The following is a 21,023-nucleotide window of genomic DNA, read 5'->3' as shown; positions in this document are numbered from 1 at the left end:
TTCCCTTTTAAACACAATATCTTTTTGAGAAACATTTAAAATATTTTGGAACATTAAACATGTCAGGCTAAATGAATTATTGACTTCTGATGTCTTCATTTGTTTCAAAAACAGATTTTTTTTTTTTTACTATTTAAAACAGCATCTTTGGATATCTTTTCTGCTGAAGATACTGTTGTACTAAAAAAATTAAAAAACAAAAAATCACATAACTTCGGAATGTTGTAGCAGAAAATTTTGACGATTTTAAAACCGTGACTTTACCGCGGTATGCCTTGAACACGGTTGTCCCATGCCTACCCCTAACCATTACAGTAATGTAAAAACAGTAGAGAAATATTCATATTATTTACTAAATTACCCATTCAGTTGTATTTTAATATCATCTACCCCCACCTCAACCCTAACACCTACCCTCACAGTAAATAAAAATATTAATTATTGTTGTATAGTGTCAAAAATTATGCTATATTGATGTGAGTATCCACAGACTCTGGTGTAAATATGGTGTAATTAAAGAAGATACCTGGTAAATAACCTTTCTTGCTTTGTAAAATATTTTATTCATAAACGTAGGTTGTTAATGAACTTGCTATTGTGGCTTCATTAGTACTTTGTTAAATGTTAAAGCTATTAAAGTAGCTACATTTTTTTCGACGAATTAAGTTACATAAAGCCCTTTCACAACCGCTTATGAAGCTTCATATTGTATAAGGTACAATTTTTATAACAGTTTTTTCTATTATTATTATTTTCTTCCTTTTGAAGTACAGTTGTCATTATTATACGTTGTATCTTTCCTATATTGGTATCTGTCTACTGTTGTAATTGTCTTTGGCCATTTTTTTTAAACGTCATAAACAAATTTAACGTAATAAATAAACAGTTACCTGGTGGTCACCCTCCTGCTTCCGGAATCCCACACGGAAATGTGAACCGAACACTGTCCCTTTAAAAACGTCAGGAAAAGGGAACGGTTTATAGTGCACTAAAGTAGTTTGCCTTTTGCCCGATAAACAGAATGTAACTGAGAGAAATGGCGAATGTACGAGCACGTCGCTCCGCGGGAACTCCTGGAAAGCGCGGAAAACATGACGTTTCTGGAGAAGACGAGGAAACATCTGCCTTATTTCTTAAGTTATTTGCTGCAGCTTTTTACGGGATCTCTTCTTTTCTCATCGTCGTCGTTAACAAAAGTGTTCTTACGAATTACAAGTAATGAATCGCCTTAACGGCATTATGTTTTCTTCTTCTGTACAATCATATAAGGTTGGCGGTTTTTATTTTCTCTTAAATTTTGTTAACCAGATGTTGAAGTATGGCGATACATTGACGCCAAAACTTTTTAGTGTGCCGCCAGACAGACTTTTACTCTTACTTACCTTTGCTTTGACTTTGCTTGGTCATAGCTGTCAGCACATATGTACACACGTGTATGGTATCTTACTGTAATGTCATCCATTATCCCATATTATTAGTAGTAGTTGTAGTAATAGTAATAATAGTAGTAGTCATTTGTTAATATAGTGTTAGAGTTTAATTTTCTGTGCTATTAAGCTGTAATAAGCTGTGTATGTACCATTGAAGTTGAATTTTTCTTTCTTTTTTAAATATTTCCCAAATTATGTTTAACAGGGCATGACATTTTCACAGTATTTCCTATATTTTTTCTTCTGGAGAAATTCATATTGGTTTTATTTCAGCTAGAATAAAAGCAGTTTAAAAAAAAAACATTTTAAGGTCAATATTATTAGCTCCCTTAAGCATTTTTTTTTCAATGACTTGCCTAATTACCCTAACTTGCCTAGTTAACCTAATTTACCTAGTTAAGCCTTTAAATTCCACCTTAAGCTAAATACTAGTATCTTAGTATTAGTAAAAAATATCTATGTAAATATTATGCATTGTCGACATGGCAAAGATAAAAGAAATCAGTGATTAGAAATGAGTTATTAAAAATATTGTTTAGAAATGTGTTGAAAAAAATCTCTTCGTTAAACAGAAATTGGGAAACAATATAATATAATTAGAAATGACTGGAAAGACTGATAATTATGAGCTCAATTGTATGTGTGTATAATATGTCAATCACATAAGAAAGTTTAGTATTTTGTGTACTGAATAATCTGTGCATTTCCACTCAGATTCCCATCCTCTTTAGCACTGGGAATTGGCCAGGTAAGAAAGTTCTTACATTTGTGATCTGTTGCTTTCATGATCATGTATTTTAACAACTCAGTTTTTATGGAATGTCGCATGGTTAAAATCAAATATACTGGACATTATTTCCGTTAAGTGACAAGACTTTTGTCTAAGCAAAGTATGACATTACTGTTTTTAATTAAATAATTCAAAATCAAGGCATGATCATGTTTTATTTTGGTTAAATAAGCATAATCTAGATGCCTTTGCCTTTCATATAAGCCACTTCTGATACCAAATGATCAACTAGAAGTAAAGTTATTATTTATTGTTCCTAAACCTTGGATAGGCGACAAGACGTTTGTCAGGTAGTGTATATACAGTATATAACAAACAAACAACAACTAATTAGGACTTGTCAAAGCACTTCTGTATTGTTGCTCTTTTAAAAATGTGTTAAATTCAACATATACAGTTGAAAGCAAAATTATACCTCCTGTGAAATCTAAATTCTTTTTCCAAATATTTACTACATATTTATTTCATGTTTAACAGAGCATGGACATTTTCACAGTATTTCCTATTATATATTTTTTCTTTTGGAGATAGTCTTAATTCTTTTAGATTAGCTGAAATTGTTGAGCTGAATTTTTTTTAATTAAACTTTAAGCTAAATTACATTATCTTGCGAAATAAGTAGTAAATTATTATAATTAAAAAAGAAATGTAAAGTTTAAAAATGTGTTTAAAATCTTTTCTCTTTAAAAGAGCAATTGGGAAATATTTGAAAAAATAATTTCACCTGAGGGATGATAATATTGCCTTCTATTCTATATACAGTATGCATGTTTTTTGTCTTTATGACTGCGCCATTAGGCAGCTGATGTAGATTTATTATGTTGTTTGCAGATGTTTGCTACCGTTGTAGTTCTGCGAGCAGCAAAAGCATTAAACATGATCAGTTTCCCAGATTTTGATTGGCATGTACCTTACAAGGTAAGCTTGAGCTCACTCAAGTCAAAACTATTTCATGTATACACACTAAAAAACTGTAACTGTCACAATATTCACCACGCAGGTATTTCCACTCCCTTTACTCTATGTGGGAAATCAGTTAACAGGCCTTTTCGGAACCAAACAGTTGAAGTGAGTAAAATAAAGCTTAAAAGCAGTTCAGTAAATATACAGAAATATTACATTTTTGTATGATCTCTTGCAGCCTCCCGATGTTTACTGTGCTCAGAAGATTTTCCATTTTATTCACAATGCTGTTTGAGGGATACCTGCTAAAGTAGGTGTACAGAATATGCATCTGAGCCAGTTTGAGTTTTTGAGATGTGAGATTTACAGCACACATATCTGTTGTTTGATATTTGTTGTTGTTTTTTTATCTAGACAGAAGTTTTCATGGTCTATAAAGGCAACTGTATTCACCATGATTCTGGGTGCTTTTGTTGCTGCAAGGTAAGCTTTCAACTGGCAAACATGATCAAAATAATTTTTATTAAACCTTAAATGTAAAGGAACGCTTAAAAAATAGGCTCATTTTACAACTTCCCTAGAGTAGTGCAGTTGAGTTTTACTATTTTGAATCCATTCGGCTGATCTTGAGGTCCGACGGGAGCACTTTTAGCTTAGCTTAGCATAGATCATTGAATTGGATTAGCACATTAGCATCTCAAAAATGAGTTTCAAAACCAAAGAGTTTTAATAATTTTTTAAAGCTTGATTTTTAAGCTTGACTCTTCAGTAGTTACACTGTTAAATTATAGCCTGCTGCAGACATGGTCTGGCAGCAAAGTTCCTTGATTATTACGCCAAAATGAAATTATAGTTTCTAGCCAGATCAGCCTAGAAAATAACAACTTTCATGTTCCATGAGTACACAATGTAATTACAGAAGAGTCAAGTTTTAAATGGGAACATTTTTATCTTTGGTCGTTTTTGAATGAAATGCTAATGGTCTAATCCGATTTAATGATCTATCCTAAGCTAAGCTAAAAGATCTGCTGAATGGATTCAAAAATGTTAAAATGTAAATAAAATCAGACTATTAAAAGAAGCAGAGTGTTCCTTTAAGCTTTAATTCCTATTTGCAGATAACATAAAACCAGTTTCTTTTTTTATCATTTGTTAATATGTTTACCAGTAAACATACCCAGTTCTTTTAATAGATTGATTAAAGTTAACTTTCCTTTTATTGACTTCCAGTACAGATTTAGCTTTTGACCTCCAAGGATACGTGTTCATTACACTTAACAACATTCTGACTGCTGCTAATGGAGCCTATATGAAACAAAAACTGGACTCCAAGGTAATTTAACCATTAAAGGGATAGTTCACAAAAAACTGAAACTGCTCATTTACTCACATAATACACAAGAAGATATTTTAAGAAAGCTTAAAACCTGTAACCACTGTTATTGGTTTTTCCTAATATGGAAATCAATATTTACAACTTTCTTCCAAATATCTTCGTTAGTGTTCAACAGAATAAACGAACACATAAAGGTTTAGAACCGCTTAAGGGGTGAGTAATTTCTTTATTTTTGGATGATACCACACACGTCAAGAATAGATGAGTGTGCACAAAATGTCCGGTCGTCTTCATTTTGAGGAAGCAGTTTTGAACACACAGGTTCAAGTCTAAGTTGTTTGCAGATTCCATATTTTCAATAGTTGTATCTCAACCGAATATTATGCGATCCTAACAATCCATACATCAACAGAGAGGCTTATGGAAGATACTGTGTAAATGGAAAGATAATGTATAAATCTGAAACCTAAATTTCAAACAGACACTTATGTCTGGTTTTTGTGGTCCTGAGTCACATATTTTAGCACTTTAGAAATGGACAGCGACTCCTAAGGCCCAATCCCAATTATACCCCTTAGCCCTTCCCCTACCTCTCGTTTTCCGCATTCACGTGAATGGGAAGGGGTCTCCTGATTCTCTTTTGCTTGAAGGTGTAGGGCTGAGGGGAAGGGCTAGATAGCCCTTGAAACAGATTTTTCAGGACCACACTCAAAACCAAGGGGTAAGAATATTTCCTAAAATACACCATCTATAACAGCAGCATAGCTGCACATGGAAGTCAGGAAATGCACAAATTAGTATTTTTTGTCATTATTACAAATTTTTACAACAAACTAGCATTTGTTTTAATACACTCATAATGGCGTTCGTGTTTTACCGTCATGCTTTAAAAAACTATATTAAAAACTGCTTAATTTGGCTATCTATAATCCATAATAATAACTCCTGTATAGTAGTCCCACAACATACTTTCACTCGATGACACTTGAATACCCTGTCTGAAAACTCCAGTGGCTGGGAATGAACTTTTTTTTTTTACAGTGTCTGGTGTAATGTTAATGTTGTTTTCATGTGTTTACATAAATGAATATGGCCACTGTGTAAATGCACAATACAGTTATGAGTTTATTGCCACATTAGACTTCACGCTCTGTTTCAAGGGGTAAAGGGAAGGTGGAGGGGTAAAAAAATAGAATTGGGTTTGGGCCTAAGTGTCACATAGAACGAGTTCTCGCACAATCATGTTACTTGCAGTTTAGGGAAACGCACAAGGAAAAATGCAAGTTATGAGTGTTTGTAACCTTTATGTATTGTTATCAGGAAACCCAGGCCTGGTATGAAGTCAATCTAGGGCCATATATATATATATATATATATATATATATATATATATACTTGCAACATGAAATAATGTTTTGCAAACAAAAAATAAAGTATTGAGCAAAAATCGCACAAAATAATGCAAATCTGAAAAAAATCACAAAGGGAAAGTTTTGAGAAATAAAAAGTAATTCAATCAAAAATAATGAACTGCAAATAAAAATCAAGCAATGCAAAATGGAGGCAGGTCTGGGCATGCTGTACACGCCCCAGTTCCCTTGACTCCACCCCCTTGTCAAATCAGGGCCAGAAAGTGAAACGTGGAGAAATGTAAAGTACAACGTGAAAACAACATTCCAAACAAACGTTTGACTGAAAAGCAAATCAAAATGAGCGTTGCGGTTGACTTGAAAAGTTTCGTAAAGGCAATGCTGGAAAAAAAAATTTAGTAGCAGTGTGATATGGCTGTAAATCGGCTCTGGTGGGAGGCGTGCGTTGGCCCGAGGAACTTAGTGTCACACCAGTGACGATATACAACCTTATTGCACTGCTACTCATGTGGTATTGCTATTTTACAACAGTTCGACGGCATAATGTTGTATATAAAAAGTATATAAAAAAGAAAATCAAACACGGAGAGTCTCAAAACTTCTTTTGTATCAGAAACTACTTTCTTCCGCCATTCTTTCACATCTGCAGCTGACTGTCAGAACGGCAGAAACCATTGCTCATTCACAAACGTCACTTTAGAGCTAGTATTTGAATGATTCTCTACCGTAATGTCTAAAGTGATGGCAAAACAGGTAATTTTGCTCACATTTTATGATCATCTGTCTACAGAGATTTTCCGGTATTTCTCTGTTGCAATCAAGATTTTACAGTAATTAACCACGAGAAAAAGCCATAGCAAATCAAACACTACCAGATTACTATGGTATAATTACAGCACTATAACATACAAAAGAGAGAGTTCAACTTAGAATGTCACTTACCTGATTTTTAATGATTTGTTTAGCTGTTGTTTGAAACTTATGCTAAGAAAATGCAGTTTTTCTCCCCTAAGCACTTATTATGCAGTCTCTGTCACCATCTTGTGGCATAACGTAAACCGTCTTTGCTCTGCTCAGAAGGACAGTCACTGTCCTTATAAATAAACTGCATAGTTGCAATCTAAACAACTACATTCTTGCCCAAAAAGCCTCAAAAGTACATTAAGTTTTCTAACAGCTGCAATATTTGTCAAACTGTAGTGAGTTTATTGATCAGCTGTCACTCTATGTGGGCGGAGTAATACACAAGAGTGAAGAGGCTGTACCAGTTCTAATATTGCAGAATATTGCACGGCTATCAGCCAATCAGATTCGAGAACCAGACAGAGCTGTTGTGTATATTAAATTGCAAATATTTTAGGAATTTTTTTGCACTTTATTTTTATTTCAGTTCTTTATTTTTGTTTGCAGAATTGCTTTTTATCTCTCAAAACTTAGTTTTCCCATTGTAATTATTATTATTTTTTATATATACAATTTTTTCCTCCACACTTTATTTTTTGTTTGCAAAACATAATTTTTTGTTGCAAGTTTATATGGCCCTAGATTGTCCTGGCCTCCTAAATTTAAATCAAAATTGAGCAAAATTAAGTAGAGTTACAAATTATTTTTAGTTGATTTTTTTCTTATTCATTCAAATCATATTTTCTTCCTGCATTTAGGAACTGGGAAAATACGGGCTCCTGTATTATAATGCTTTACTCATGATCATTCCCACTATTGTTTTAGCATACTTCACTGGAGACGTTCAGAAAGTAAGTATTTTAATAAATGTTGTTTTGAAAAAGAATTTTGATTTACACTGCATGTAAATGTACATGAAAATAAATAAACATGATCTCTCCGGTGTATTTTCAGACTTTGGAGTGTGAAGTTTGGGCTGACTATTTCTTTGTCATTCAGTTTGTGTTATCTTGTGTGATGGGGTAAGTCTAATAAGTCACATTTTTTCAGTACTTCTTTAAGTGAAGTGCATCATTTCTTATTTAAAATGACTTTTTTAAATGAATTCCCATTGTTTTGCCAGGTTTATACTGATGTACTCGATTATGTTATGCACCCATTACAATTCTGCTTTGACGACTACCATTGTGGGCTGTATCAAGGTTGGTAACTGTCTTTCAGATTAAGAAGTGTATTGTAACTGTGATTAATCATTAATCAATGTGTTTCCTTCAACCAATTCCACAGAATATCTTAGTGACTTACATTGGGATGGTGTTTGGTGGAGATTACATCTTTAGTTGGATGAACTTTGTCGGCCTAAACATTAGGTAAGAAATGGTGCATTGTAAAATGATACCAGCTGGGTTTCCAGCACCCTGTTTTAATTAGGGCTGGGACAATTGCAAATTTTTCTGAAATTTCCTTAGTTTTTACAACAAAATGGTGCTGTAGGCTTTACAAAAAGCTACACTTGGACAGTTCTTATACATACTTGAATATACCACTTCGACATTAAACAGTCATTGATAAATTTAATGATTTAATAGTAATGTTACACGTGTTCATAGTGAGCTGTTTACATTAATCACAAGGAACAAAAGCCATGGTACATTTGATTACTTACAGTACATGGCTGAATGCACATGCACTCTTATTCGTGCTCATTGATGCTGGGTTTACACACTAAACATGGAAATAAGTATTTAAATGAGTAAATTTTCCACCACAATTGCAGCTAATGTGCAACTTCAAATAATTGCGAATACGTTTGTGTGAGAGGAAAAAACATCCCACCAGTAAACTTTGAGCCCTGCATAATTGTTCATACCAGATTGATTTACGTGTTAAGTCAATGCATAGACATGATCAGACATCCTGCACCGATATTTGTGCGAATGAGGCTGCGCGAATCAAGGGAATGACATGATGCGAATTGACTGTATAAATAAGTGTGTATGATTTAAAAACAAGCCTAGAGCAATGTCTACTGTTAAAAACGAAGCTTAGAATCTATTACAGGGCGAATCGCGATGCATTCCAAAAGTCAAAGAATCCATGAAGCACAATACTTTGATTTATCATCACAAATCTCATGAGAAAAACAGTGATGGAAACAGCTCGATTTTATTATTTCGCAAAAAAAACTGAGTTTTTGGACTTGCAAAAAAGGGTTCATGCGAATAACGGAAGATGGAAATGGATTACACCCACGTGACTAATCGAGATATATCCAGCTGCAGAACCGCAGAACCACACACGTTTCAGGCACACACAATCCAGCACACACGATTTAGGCAAACCATATATGGCAACAAACTAACTCCTTAGAAGCATTATCGCCACCTATTGAATTTCACAAATATGGCTTCCCATTTCAGTCATTATTATTATATTGTAACGATCATTTTAACATCGCTAAAGTTTCTGAACTCAAATTATGTAAATAAAAATAATTGGTTAAAGACACTTATGACTTTATTCACGTGTCCACATACACAAAGAAAGCATAATAGACCGTCTTGTAGGATTAAGTGTAATAAACTAATTCTGGATCTTAGTATCATCATACTTGGTTAAAATCACTTTGTTTTAAAATATAAAAAGCAAACAATAATGTGTCAAATTATAATGAATTACAAAAGTTAATCATTTAAACAATAAATAATATAGTTCTAAAATGATTATCTGATTATAAACTACTATCTTTTACTAAACTGTCACAGCTGTTATATATATATATATATATATATATATATATATATATATATATACTTATTTTTTTTATTAAATATTAATAGTTAATTGGTTTCTATTGCTAAATTTTGGTTTAAAAACAAGATATTGCTTACTATAAATTACTACAGTATTTTATGTGGGAAATCATTAATTAAAAAGTTATGAGAAAATTAAGCAAATACACACTATTAAATCGCTTGAGTAAAATATTAATATAGTGTTATACATTTATTACATGTAACAGTTTTTATTACATATAATGATGTATTATTGCCTATATTAACTTGCTATTATTTCCTTCATTATCAATGACTCCATTATATAAATTAAACCTGTCCAAAGCAGATCGTTCAGCAAGGCCAGCAAACGAGTATCTGAGATATTGACTCTGTCAGATAATAACGACTGATCATCTATGATGACAGACAGAAAACTGTTCAGTCTATTATATTGAATGGCAATCGGAAACAACGCTCCCCATTCGCCCGTCTCGATCGCAATATTCGTTAAATAAAGTAAAGTAAACACTATTGTTTATTGTGTACAATATTTATTAACCATATATCAAAATATATCGATGACGATGTGCAAGAAGACGTTAACAACATTAACATCCGTCGTAACCATATATGGTATGCCTAGATTGTGTGTGCCTAAAACGTGTGTGGTTCTGCGGGCCTGCAGCTGGATATTATTGGACTAATCAGCTGTCTCCATTATGCTTGCCTTGTTTACTGTTGATTACTATTAGATTTTTTTTTGCTAACTTCTGAAAAGATTTGCTTCACAATAAGATGAAATCCCAGCTAGTTTTTTACAATTTTTTTACAATCAACTATTTCAACGAAACTTCAAAATGTGACATCACTTCCTTGATGTTGTCAAAGTGAAGGAAATAGAAATGGAGAATTGTTTTTTTAAGTCAATCAAAAAATATATCAGCTGCTATATAAATAGTTTTGTCTTTTCTTCTTCTCTCTGTAGCATTGCTGGTAGTCTAGTGTACTCATATATTACCTTCACTAAGGAGCAAAAAAGTAAGTAAAGGAAAAATGTGTATTTGTTTGTGAATCCAAAAGAGTCATTGTGTCATTTCCTGAGAAGAGCTGATTGAGATGCACCCTAATACATGTGTTTAAGTTGACGTGTAAAATGCTGTCTTTTATAGAAACAAGTTGATGGAACAAGTTTCATTTGGCACAGTAGAAGAATGTCTACAATACTCGTGGAAGTCAAGAACCCACAGAACTGGCTACAATTCCCAGTGACCTGAAGCTTTTTAGGCAATTCTGGTTCTGCCTTTGTTTTATGGACCACTTACATGTTGCCATCAAAACAATAATTTGCTGGATTAACAAAGAAAAAAGAATGATTAAAAAAAAAACTAGATGAAGTTAAATGATCATCTAAATGCAGTATTTCTGTAGTTTTGTAATAAATTATTTTAATGGTTTTATGATATTTAGAACAAGATTTTTAAAATAAAGAGTTAAAACACAATTGACGAGTTTGGATGGGTGATACATGACTTTCTTTGCTTGTTCTATGTATGCCTTTTTTTATTAAGGGGACCTATTATGCAGAAATCACTTTTATAAGGGATTTAAATGCAGTTGTTGTCTGGCTAGTCTGTGAATACAAGCAACTTCTAACTGTAAAACAGTATTAATTTTATTTTAAATAATCACGCTTGATAAAAACAGTCTGCAGAAACACTTTGATTGACATTCTCCTCGCCCATTAGTGAGCTAATCTCTCCCTCATTAGCATAGGAAGTTACTCTTGTTTTATAGAGATGCCTATGCTGACACATAGGCATCTCCAGCCCCGCCCTCTTTTGAAAAGAGCACAATCTCATTTGAATTTAAAGTGACAGCTGTTATAAAACATTACTTGTGTGGAATTTTGAGCTGAAACTTCACTCTTGGGACATCAGAGACTCTTTTACATCTTGTAAAAAGGGGCAGAATATGTCCCCTTAAAAATATCCTAAATTGTATATATTTTGCTGACATATTCACTTACATCATTCCAAGATAATGAAGACTATTCCAACTTTTTAGTGAACCAAAATAAACATTTAATTCAATTCCATAAATCACAACCTATTTAAGTTTTTTAATGTTTTAGAACAATAGTGAGTGTGTTCTGACCTACAGTAACATCTATTTCAGCAGATGTGTGCTTCACACAACCTAAAAAAACAACACAATGACAAGTTTGCATTCCTGCTCCAATAAATGGACGACCATGAAAGAATGCACTTATTTTACTCTTTACCTTTATTCAATTTGTCAAAACTAAGTTAATATTTTAACAGCAGTCAGCACAAATTAGTTCTTATATCTCCCCGCTCCCCGAGGTTAATGTGTTAATATTTTCATGTAAATGTGTTGTCAGAAACCTCTGCTTTCCTTAATTAGCTACCTCATACATTTCAAAACCAAGTGTAGGTGGTTGTTTTTACCTCACGTAAAACGTGCATCATTTCCTTATAGCTTTCCGTAAAACAGCTAATATACCTGACATTTCAAAATCAAGTGTAATTTTGGTTGTCGCTTTTACCTCATGTAAACGTGCGTATCATAATTTCCTTAACTTTCCTTACAACAGCTATAAACATAGAGCTTAAGCAACAACGAGACAGGTCACTTCAAATTTTGTTACTGATTTGAAATATGTAATTTAATTTCGAGTTCACCTGGTAGTTGTTCAGGATTCCTCTATTCACTTTAGTCTTCGGTGAACTGTCCGGGGGCGTCGCGTCGCGTCGCAAAACATGGACGTCGAGTAAACAACTTTCTTTAAAAAAAAAATAAAAACAGCGGAAACGTTACATAACAAATTTAATACACATTAACTTAAAAAAAACACAACAAAGCAGCAAATTTGTAATTTAAATGTTTTTAATGTATACTTTCTGGTCAGAATGAGCGCATACAACCCACTCCAAACTCCAGATGAATGCTACAGTCACATACATGAAAAAAACCGAACTACAATGAGGACAAACGACAATAAATAAGCCAATGAAGACGACCATTCAGAGGAAATATAGCACCATGATTTCATTAAAGTATTAATAAGGAGTTGTTTTCCACAGAATGAGGTGAGTTATTTGTCTATAAAGAACTGGAGGTGAATTACAGTCAAAGAGTGTCCTGCCAACAAAATATGAAAACATAATGCGTAAAATAGACAGTTAAGGACATATCTGTGGCCACAAAGTAATTTATGCGTTTCATTGTATTAAAAAGTCAAATAAACACGACTCTAAGACAGTACAACGTAATAAACTCACCTGACTGACATTTTAAACAGACATTAAAAGCAGAAATAAATGCTTAAGTGTTACAAACTAATAACTGTTTATGAAAGACATTCAATACGTTCCTCTGGGATCTTCATACATTTCAGGGACATTTGCACAATAACCCTGCTTGAATTACACTGAAACATGTTTCTTTATTTCACTGTCGGTGGTGATTCTATTATATTTCGTTGCCTGTAACTTTCCTTAATTGCAAGAATTGTGATTAAGGAAACTTGGAGATTGTGAATTTCATGCACAACTCAAAAAATAAGATGGTGAGGTGAAAATCTAAACCATGATCTGTAAGAAATGTATACAATACAAGACAAAACGCCTACAAACAACGAAAACTGTCAAGAACATGTACGTTCATTTCATTCTCTAAAAATAAATAATAATATTGCAATTTTATATTTGCTAAAAGACAATGAAGCCAAATTAGGACCTATTTATGAACATTTTGTCTATTTATTCCAATAATATGAACAGTAGAGCATTTATTTCATGTTTTGTTTTGCTTTTTGTAGTTCTCATAGTCTTGTTTAAGGCCGTATCCAGATTGGGTAACAATTACAAGAATCAACGAGAAAATCAATAAACTAAATAATAATTGGCCTCATTTTCTTTTCGCAAACAAAAACAATGGAACAAAACTGAGTTTAAATCAACTACTAGAAATGTAAAGCTAGCAAACTGATTTCCTGGACACTTAACCATAAATTAAATGTAAATTAAAAAGGAGTGATTCCATTGGCTTATTTATTTTGACTACTCCTGCTTTCAGTACACCTCCCTCCGCTAACACAAACAAGCTAACCATTAGCATAGAATATAAACCAAAACACGGCTTGATGTACCTGGACAGACACACACACACACTGGTCGTGGCCAAACCACACCAGCACTCACACATTATGTATAAAGGCTTACACAGCATATCTACCCATTGTCAAAAACGTCTTAATAAAAAATATAAATATCTTGTTGGTAAAAAAATATCCATTACATATAGAATAAACATTTCTCTGTAAAATGGTGTTCGTGAAAAAGGCGCGTTATTCAGCTGTAGTTCGGGATTGAAAGGTGGTGTGTTTTATTTCGTTTTGGAGCAGCTCAGCTTTGGATTTCAGGTCGAAAGGTGTCCCACGCTTTCTGATTTTGGTCTGGCCTTTGGCTTTTTTTTTTTTTTTTTGCTCAGTCTTCTTTTAGCCTGGAAGGGTCTGTCTCAACTTGGGTCAGTGAGTCTGAATCTGTCCGGTACTTTTTTGCTGGCCTTTCGAGGCTTTGGCAGTCAAGTTGGTGCTTCACTGCTCCGTTTCTGTTTGTGTTGTGGATGTCTGTTAGTTTGACGCCGTTGGAGTCCGTGTGATCGGTGAGTAGAAGGTGTTTAGGTGCTCCATTCGCCTGGACAGATTCGATCTTTACTTCATTGGCGCTGCTCAACGTCTGTATGCCGTCTGCACTGGAGCTGTGACTGCTGAGACCTGAATGGAGAACCACAATATACAAAATGATTAGCCCTCCTGTGAATTGGTTTTTCTTTTTAAAATATTTTCGAAATGATGTTTAACAGAGGAATGATTTTTTTACAGTATTTCCTACAATATTTTTTCTTCTAGAGAAAGCATTATTTGCTTTATTTTGGCTAGAATAAAAGCAGTTTTTAATTTTTTAAAAATCATTTAAGGTCAATATTGGGGATGTAACGATTCACTGTGAGCCAGTTAAAAATCGATTCAAATATGTGATAGGGCAGGACTAATAAACGATATATTATATCGAATAGCGATAAAATAGCGATTGACATTTTATGTCAATAACAATTATAAGCTCTGGACTTTTTTTACTCTATTTTGATCTAAGAGCCAATCACACAGCAGAAATGTGCAACAATGGGAATCTGAAAGTGTGTTGATATTAGAGATGTACCGAATTTTCAGCCACCGCAAATTTATCAGCTGAAAATGTGCCATTTAATGGACCCTCTAATTTTTGTGGCTTCAGTCATTGTTGGGGTACTTTTTTAAATCTGGAAGCATTAACAACTGATATTGAAATATATATCGTTATCGTTAAAAACGGAAAATAATTATCGATCGAAATCTAAATAAATATCGTGACTATTCAAATAGGTGGAATTGTTGAATGAGTCGCGATACATGTTTTAAACAGAAGAGGGTGCTGTGTTAACAGGCGCAAACTCGCTTTACCTGCACATCACATGCACATCACGGTGAGCAAGAGGTGAAGCGGCAGACTAAAATGACAGCGGTGAAATGCGCCAGACAAACACAAACTGTGTGCAAATACTGCAAAAAGTCGTTTACTTACACTAACAAAACAACGAATATGATGCAGCACAGTGAAAAACTACTGTCACAGACATGTATATGCAGAAAGCTATTAATAGGCCAAACCATGCGGACCTGTGGATTAGTAACTTCGCTTGCTCTGACGAGTGCTACAGAGATCACACGGTGCATTAGTGTTTACATAGCGAAAGTGTGAAGATGTTTTTCAGACTGAAAGAGAAAGCTGTGCTGTTACAGAAACGAGTATTAGATTGTTTCTTTTTACCTTTTCTTTTTAAAAATGTTTGTTTATGCATCTTTTAATAATTTGCAATTATATCATATATTATAATCATTATTTTATGCCAGTGGCCTGTCCCCAGGAGCAGAGAGGGCTATGGACCACCTCCGTGCACACTGCTCTCTGGTTTAGGAAAGGCTTTCCTCGCCACACCAGCCATCTCAATCTCCAGTCAAAGAGTTTCTTCATCAGCAGTGCACATTGTAAATGTGCAAAGACCTTATCTTATGCCAGAAAATATAGATATGCTAATATTTCCTTTTAAAAAAATATGTCAAATCCCAGCACAGTCACAGTTTTAGTTTGTTAGTATTAATTTGAATAGTTTATTTTTGATTTGGAATTTGTTTTAATTTGTTTAATTTGTTGTAATTTAGCTGCACAGTCAAAGTTTTAGTTTGTTTATATTAAAGAGTCTACCTTAGTTTGTTCACTTTTTAAAAAAAAATTCCAAATGGATTTTGTTTAAAAAATGCAATTTAGTCATTGCAGAAAATATTTTATTTAGTGAAAACAATTGTGCACCCTTTGAGAAAAAAACAAAAGGGCTCATGTACACCTTAAATTTGTCTCAAATCATTTAGTTAAAAATGGTGATAAAATCATATACAGGGTTCTTACACCTTTTCTAACTTCAAATTCCAGCACTTTTGAAGCACTTTCAAGGTGCATTTTTATGCTTTTCCATCACCTAACAACCATGATAAATTACGTTTATATGTGCTGTATGTACTTTTTCACATTTAAATCCATTGTGCTATTTTAAAAAACGCAATATGACATTTCAACTTAAATTGTTGAATACTTTGGAACATAGATTTATTGGGATAGTTCACCCAAAAATGTAAAAAAAAAAAAAACAGTCAGATTTTGTTTGGGTGTAGTGGCAAGTTGACATGTCTGTTTTAAACTATTCTGAGCACTCCGTTTGGCGTTTTTAGGTGCAAATATGCATTCTGCGTGAATGCGGTGAACATTTTGCAGTGAAAACTAGTCGCACGACAACAATTTTATGCACTCACACAAATGCTCCCAAATATATTTTGAGCTTGCAGAGATACAATTTCGGGCGCATATGCAACCAAAACAAATCTCGAGCCCTACAATTTCAAATTCAAGCAGGTTCAAGCACTTTGTCCAAAATCCAATCACTTTCCTAACCTTGAAACACTACATTAAAAATCAAGCATTTTCCAGGATTTCCAGCACCCGTAGGAACCCTGCATATATCGTGAGATTAGTATTGTGAATCGTATCACATCGTGAGTCAGGTGAATCGTTACATCCCTAGTCTTGCCTAATTACTAATGACTTGCCTAACTACTTTAACTTGACTAATGAACCTAGTTAAGCTGAATGTCATTTTAAGCTGAATACTAGTATCTTGAAGAATATCTAGTCAAAAATTATGTACTGTCATCATGACAAAGATAAAATAAATCAGTTATTAGAAATGAGTTATTAAAACTATTATCTTTAGAAATGTGTCAAAAAAACTCTTCTTTCCATTAAACAGAAATTGGGAAAAAAATACAGGGGGGGGCTAATAATCGTGACTTCAACTGTAGATACATTGTATTACACAGAGGTAGCTGTTCGATTAATCAAAGTGAAAAATCGCAAACATGCCGTGTCTCTCATGCAAATCTTGTCAGGAAAGCAAGGTTGTGAAGACTAGAGGCGCTTTCATGGACACTCCAAATGTCTCTGAAGAAACCCTGAAAATCCCCACAGTGTTGCATTATAAACAGAAAATACATTGATTTAGCGTGGCTGATGCTGAATATTTGGTATTCGAAAGTAACTTTGATACTAATCGTTAGTGAAATTTTAAAAACTACCATTTCCAGCTAACCTTTGAGTGCTTAAACACCACATTGTGTTCAACAGACAAAAAAATATGCAACAAAGCATTTCAATCCTAAGTTTAACATGATAGAATAAGCTGTACCGTTGTGGCCGCTCGTCTCCTCTCGCTCTGATTGGCTGGTGGTGCTACTGCTGGAGGCCGCAGGAAGTGGGGTGGCTGCTCGACTGGACGCAGTGCTTTCTGTCTCATCTAGAAGTCTGTCCATGTAATCCCTACAAAAATAAAACAATTACAAACATACAATATAGCCAGTGTTTTTTCTTTTATGCACTAATTTATGCTTAATAATATTAATAAACTAATCTGCCAGACGTATCAAAATTTGACTATATTGTTTGCAACTGTAGTTTCTCAATAACTGTACGCAGCCACTATACAAAACAATAATTCTGTTTTTATTTATAAAAAACAGCATTAAAGCAAAGGTTGTAATTTGACAAATACAATACATAAGAATTTATAAAGATATGAGAATCATTTATAGGCTGAAATTATCTTGATATGTGCTTATGTAAGAGAACCGAAATTGTGATGTATAAAGACATTTCACAAATCAGAATAGATGAATTACCATGTTTGTAAACATTCATAATGCGCGAGCAGCGAGATTGAGGAAAAAAACGGGAGTGCTAGCATTTACAGCGAGGGAATGACATCCGATGCGGTTCAGAGTTTGTTGTCGTCTTAGAAATAAGTTATATTAATTACATATTATATATATTATTTACATAATACTTTCAGCGTACTATAACAGCTTGTCACCCAGTGATAAGCACAGTTATTCAGCAAAATTAACGTTAAAATGAGCGGTGTTCGTCTGACAGGTCCATTTGCAATAGCACCGTCCCAATGGATATTGAATAAGACGAAACGGCCAGGCCCAAATACACAACCATTTCATTGAAACTCAAGTGATTTTACAAGGGAGAAGTTAAAGGCCTACAAGTCTTTGGATGCCTACAATGTTGTTCTGTGTAGTCATGTACAAGAAATAATGTTACATGATTACCAGATTCAAAACTTTGTAGTGTTAACTTTGTAGCCAAAGACAAGGAAAGAAGACGGAACTGTACAAGGCCTGGGTAATCATCAACAAGCAAAGCAACTGCTTTCTGACAGCGAACTGCATCTGTACGGCAAGGTATGTGAACTTACACTTTCCGCCGTTTAATGCAGAGTGCAGCATTTTTGATTAAGTCACTCTATTCAGCTTACTTTTAGCCAAAGACGTCTGCGGTTGGCATTAAAAGCAGTGTGGTGTACGGTAAGTTACGTTTTCTATTTTCGAATTCAGCATCCTACCGCACAACATGACATGTTTGCTATTGCAACCGGGAACTTGTGTGACGTCATGTGTGACGTAGCTTGGTAATTCCTCTATAAATGTGATGAATAAGTGTGAATATAAATGCATCATGCACATAAATATAGCCAAATGTTGTTCTTAAAAAATAATCTAACAGTTTATAATAGTAAAACAATAAAGCTGCAAGCAACAGTGACGGGGCCTAAAACCCAGTGCCACCACTACGATTGGTATAAAGCAGTGGTTCCCAATCTTTTTGAACTTGTGGTCCCATAAACCAAACGCGCTTGTTAATATCTACCCCCTTATCATAATAAAGGCAAAAAGTTCATCTTTAATTTAAATAGCTGAATATATAATAACTGAAAATAATCCGAATGCGTCACAATCACTTTATTAGCTAATACTAGTATAACTGCGATCCACAAACATCACATTCATGACATCAGATGAATGTCCAGTTATAGGATAAGAGAGGTCAATAAGATGTGTTTGCGCTGATCAGATTGAATGGCTGTATATATTTGAAACGTTAAGGCAGTTTGGATTTGGAGACAAATTTATTAACTGGATCAAAATAGTTTATCTACGTCCATCTTCATCTGTTTTGACAAATGGCATCAGATCTAACCCCTTCGTATTGCAACGTGGAGTACGTCAGGGTGACCCTCTATCCCCTCTTCTTTTTAACATTGCACTTGAGCCATTAGCAGTAGGAGTTAGAACTAATCCACATATCCAGGGTATTTCTCTTGGCAATGCCAAAAGCTTGATCAGTTTATATGCTGACGACGTTTTACTTTACATCTCTGATCCAGTTTCTACTATCCCTAAGATTCTCAACTATATTGATAGTTTCAGTAAGTTGTCAGGTTATTCAATTAATTGGGAAAAAAGTGAATTTATGCCTTTAACAAATAATTTAAGTGACACTTTTTTAAACAATTTACCTTTTAAAATAGTAAACAATCATTTTACCTATCTCGGCCTGAATATTCCAAAGAACCCCAAACACTTATTCAAATTAAATTTCTTAGATATGATTAACAGAATCAAAGCTAACATTGAAAGATGGAAGTTGCTCCCATTGTCACTAATTGGCCGGGTGAATGTGATAAAGATGGTTGTTCTGCCAAGGTTCTTATATCTTTTTCAAAATCTCCCGATATATTTACCCATGTCTTTTTTTAAACAAATTGATTCAATTATTCTCTCGTTCATTTGGAACTATAAAACACCACGCATAGCCAAAGCCCATTTACAAAAAAATACAGATAGCGGAGGTCTTGGCCTTCCAATTTTCAAGCACTATTACTGGGCAGCAAATGCCAGAGCTCTCACATTCTGGCAAAGGGGTGTTCTGGAGGATGTGACATATGAGACTTCCCCATTATGGGTTTATGCCGAGGCCATATCTGTGCCAGAGTCCTCTCTCCCAACATTGCTTTTTACAGAGTGTAAATTAATTAAAAAACAAGGAAGCTGTAATTTTGTGGTAAGGAATTCGTTACGGATTTTAAATCAGATAAATAAATTTTACAAATTACCTAAGGTTTCAGTCAATACGCCGATTTCACATAATCCTTCATTTAAACCTTCCCTGATTGACAGTACTTTTACAGCATGGAAAAGAAAAGGGCTATCTCACATAGGAGATCTTTACATAGACAATCAATTTGCATCCTTTACACAGCTGAAGGATAAGTTTTCTCTCCCGCAGTCTAACTTCTTTCGCTATCTGCAAATTAGAAACTATGTAAAGGAAAATATCTCACAATTTATAAACAAACCAGAAAGTCATATTATTCAGAAACTTCTATCCTCAAACCCTAATACTAGACACCTAATATCAAGCTTTGTTCGTGTTTTTGAGGCTCCAATATGCACTAAGCACATTAAGATAGCTTGGGCCATGGATTTAAATGAAGAAGTGGCTGATGAGATCTGGGAAGAAGCCCTGTCAAGAATAAAAAAAGCTTCAATAAATTCGAGACATAAATTAATTCAATTTAAAGTTTTACATCGCCTTCATTTTTCTAAAACTAGATTAAGTAAAATCTTTCCCTCTGTATCTCCTAAATGTGACAGATGTGGTAGAACAGAGGGGACTTTGGCACATTTATTTTGGTTTTGTCCTGTTCTTTATGAGTTTTGGTCCAGCATCTTTGAGTTGTTTTCCAGTGCTTATGGAACCACTATCCAACCTGACTACAATTTGGCTATTTTTGGATATTCAAACATAATGGACACTTTTCCTTCAACCCAACAGCAAGCCCTGATGGTTGGCATGATTACAGCTAAAAAAATGATCTTACTTAATTGGAAGTCTCCAAAGGCTCCCTGTTTTAAGAGATGGTTGAATGAGCTGCTTTATGTCATTCAAATGGAACGACTACGTCTTGAAACTTCACAGAAAAAAGCTGAAACCACAT

At 34.0% G+C, this 21,023-nt stretch overlaps 2 protein-coding genes across 2 annotated transcripts in view; one reads left to right on the top strand and one right to left on the bottom strand.

The window, feature by feature from the left end:
- The first annotated feature begins 939 nt into the window (after positions 1-939).
- slc35d1b (solute carrier family 35 member D1b) lies at positions 940-11,010 on the top strand. Its single transcript, XM_056472578.1, has 13 exons — positions 940-1,215; positions 2,145-2,178; positions 3,052-3,138; positions 3,221-3,288; positions 3,362-3,433; positions 3,538-3,606; positions 4,354-4,456; positions 7,491-7,583; positions 7,687-7,754; positions 7,856-7,934; positions 8,020-8,102; positions 10,495-10,547; positions 10,679-11,010. The coding sequence occupies exons 1-13, from the start codon at positions 1,037-1,039 to the stop codon at positions 10,687-10,689; spliced, it is 999 nt and encodes a 332-aa protein (XP_056328553.1). The 5' UTR covers positions 940-1,036; the 3' UTR covers positions 10,690-11,010.
- A 1,504-nt stretch (positions 11,011-12,514) lies between these two features.
- The window catches only part of mier1b (mesoderm induction early response 1b, transcriptional regulator), a 34,928-nt gene continuing 26,419 nt past the window's right edge, over positions 12,515-21,023 (bottom strand). The window contains exons 12-13 of the mRNA XM_056472566.1: positions 17,367-17,497; positions 12,515-14,307 (exon numbers count right to left, since the gene is read on the bottom strand). Of these exons, the coding sequence (XP_056328541.1) occupies positions 14,018-14,307; positions 17,367-17,497 (421 nt within the window). The 3' untranslated portion in view covers positions 12,515-14,017. The remainder of the gene's footprint in view (positions 14,308-17,366; positions 17,498-21,023) is intronic.

The sequence above is a fragment of the Danio aesculapii genome, chromosome 2, assembly GCF_903798145.1.
Source record: "Danio aesculapii chromosome 2, fDanAes4.1, whole genome shotgun sequence".
Taxonomy (NCBI): Eukaryota; Metazoa; Chordata; class Actinopteri; order Cypriniformes; family Danionidae; genus Danio; species Danio aesculapii.
This window is presented reverse-complemented; position numbering and strand designations above follow the sequence as displayed.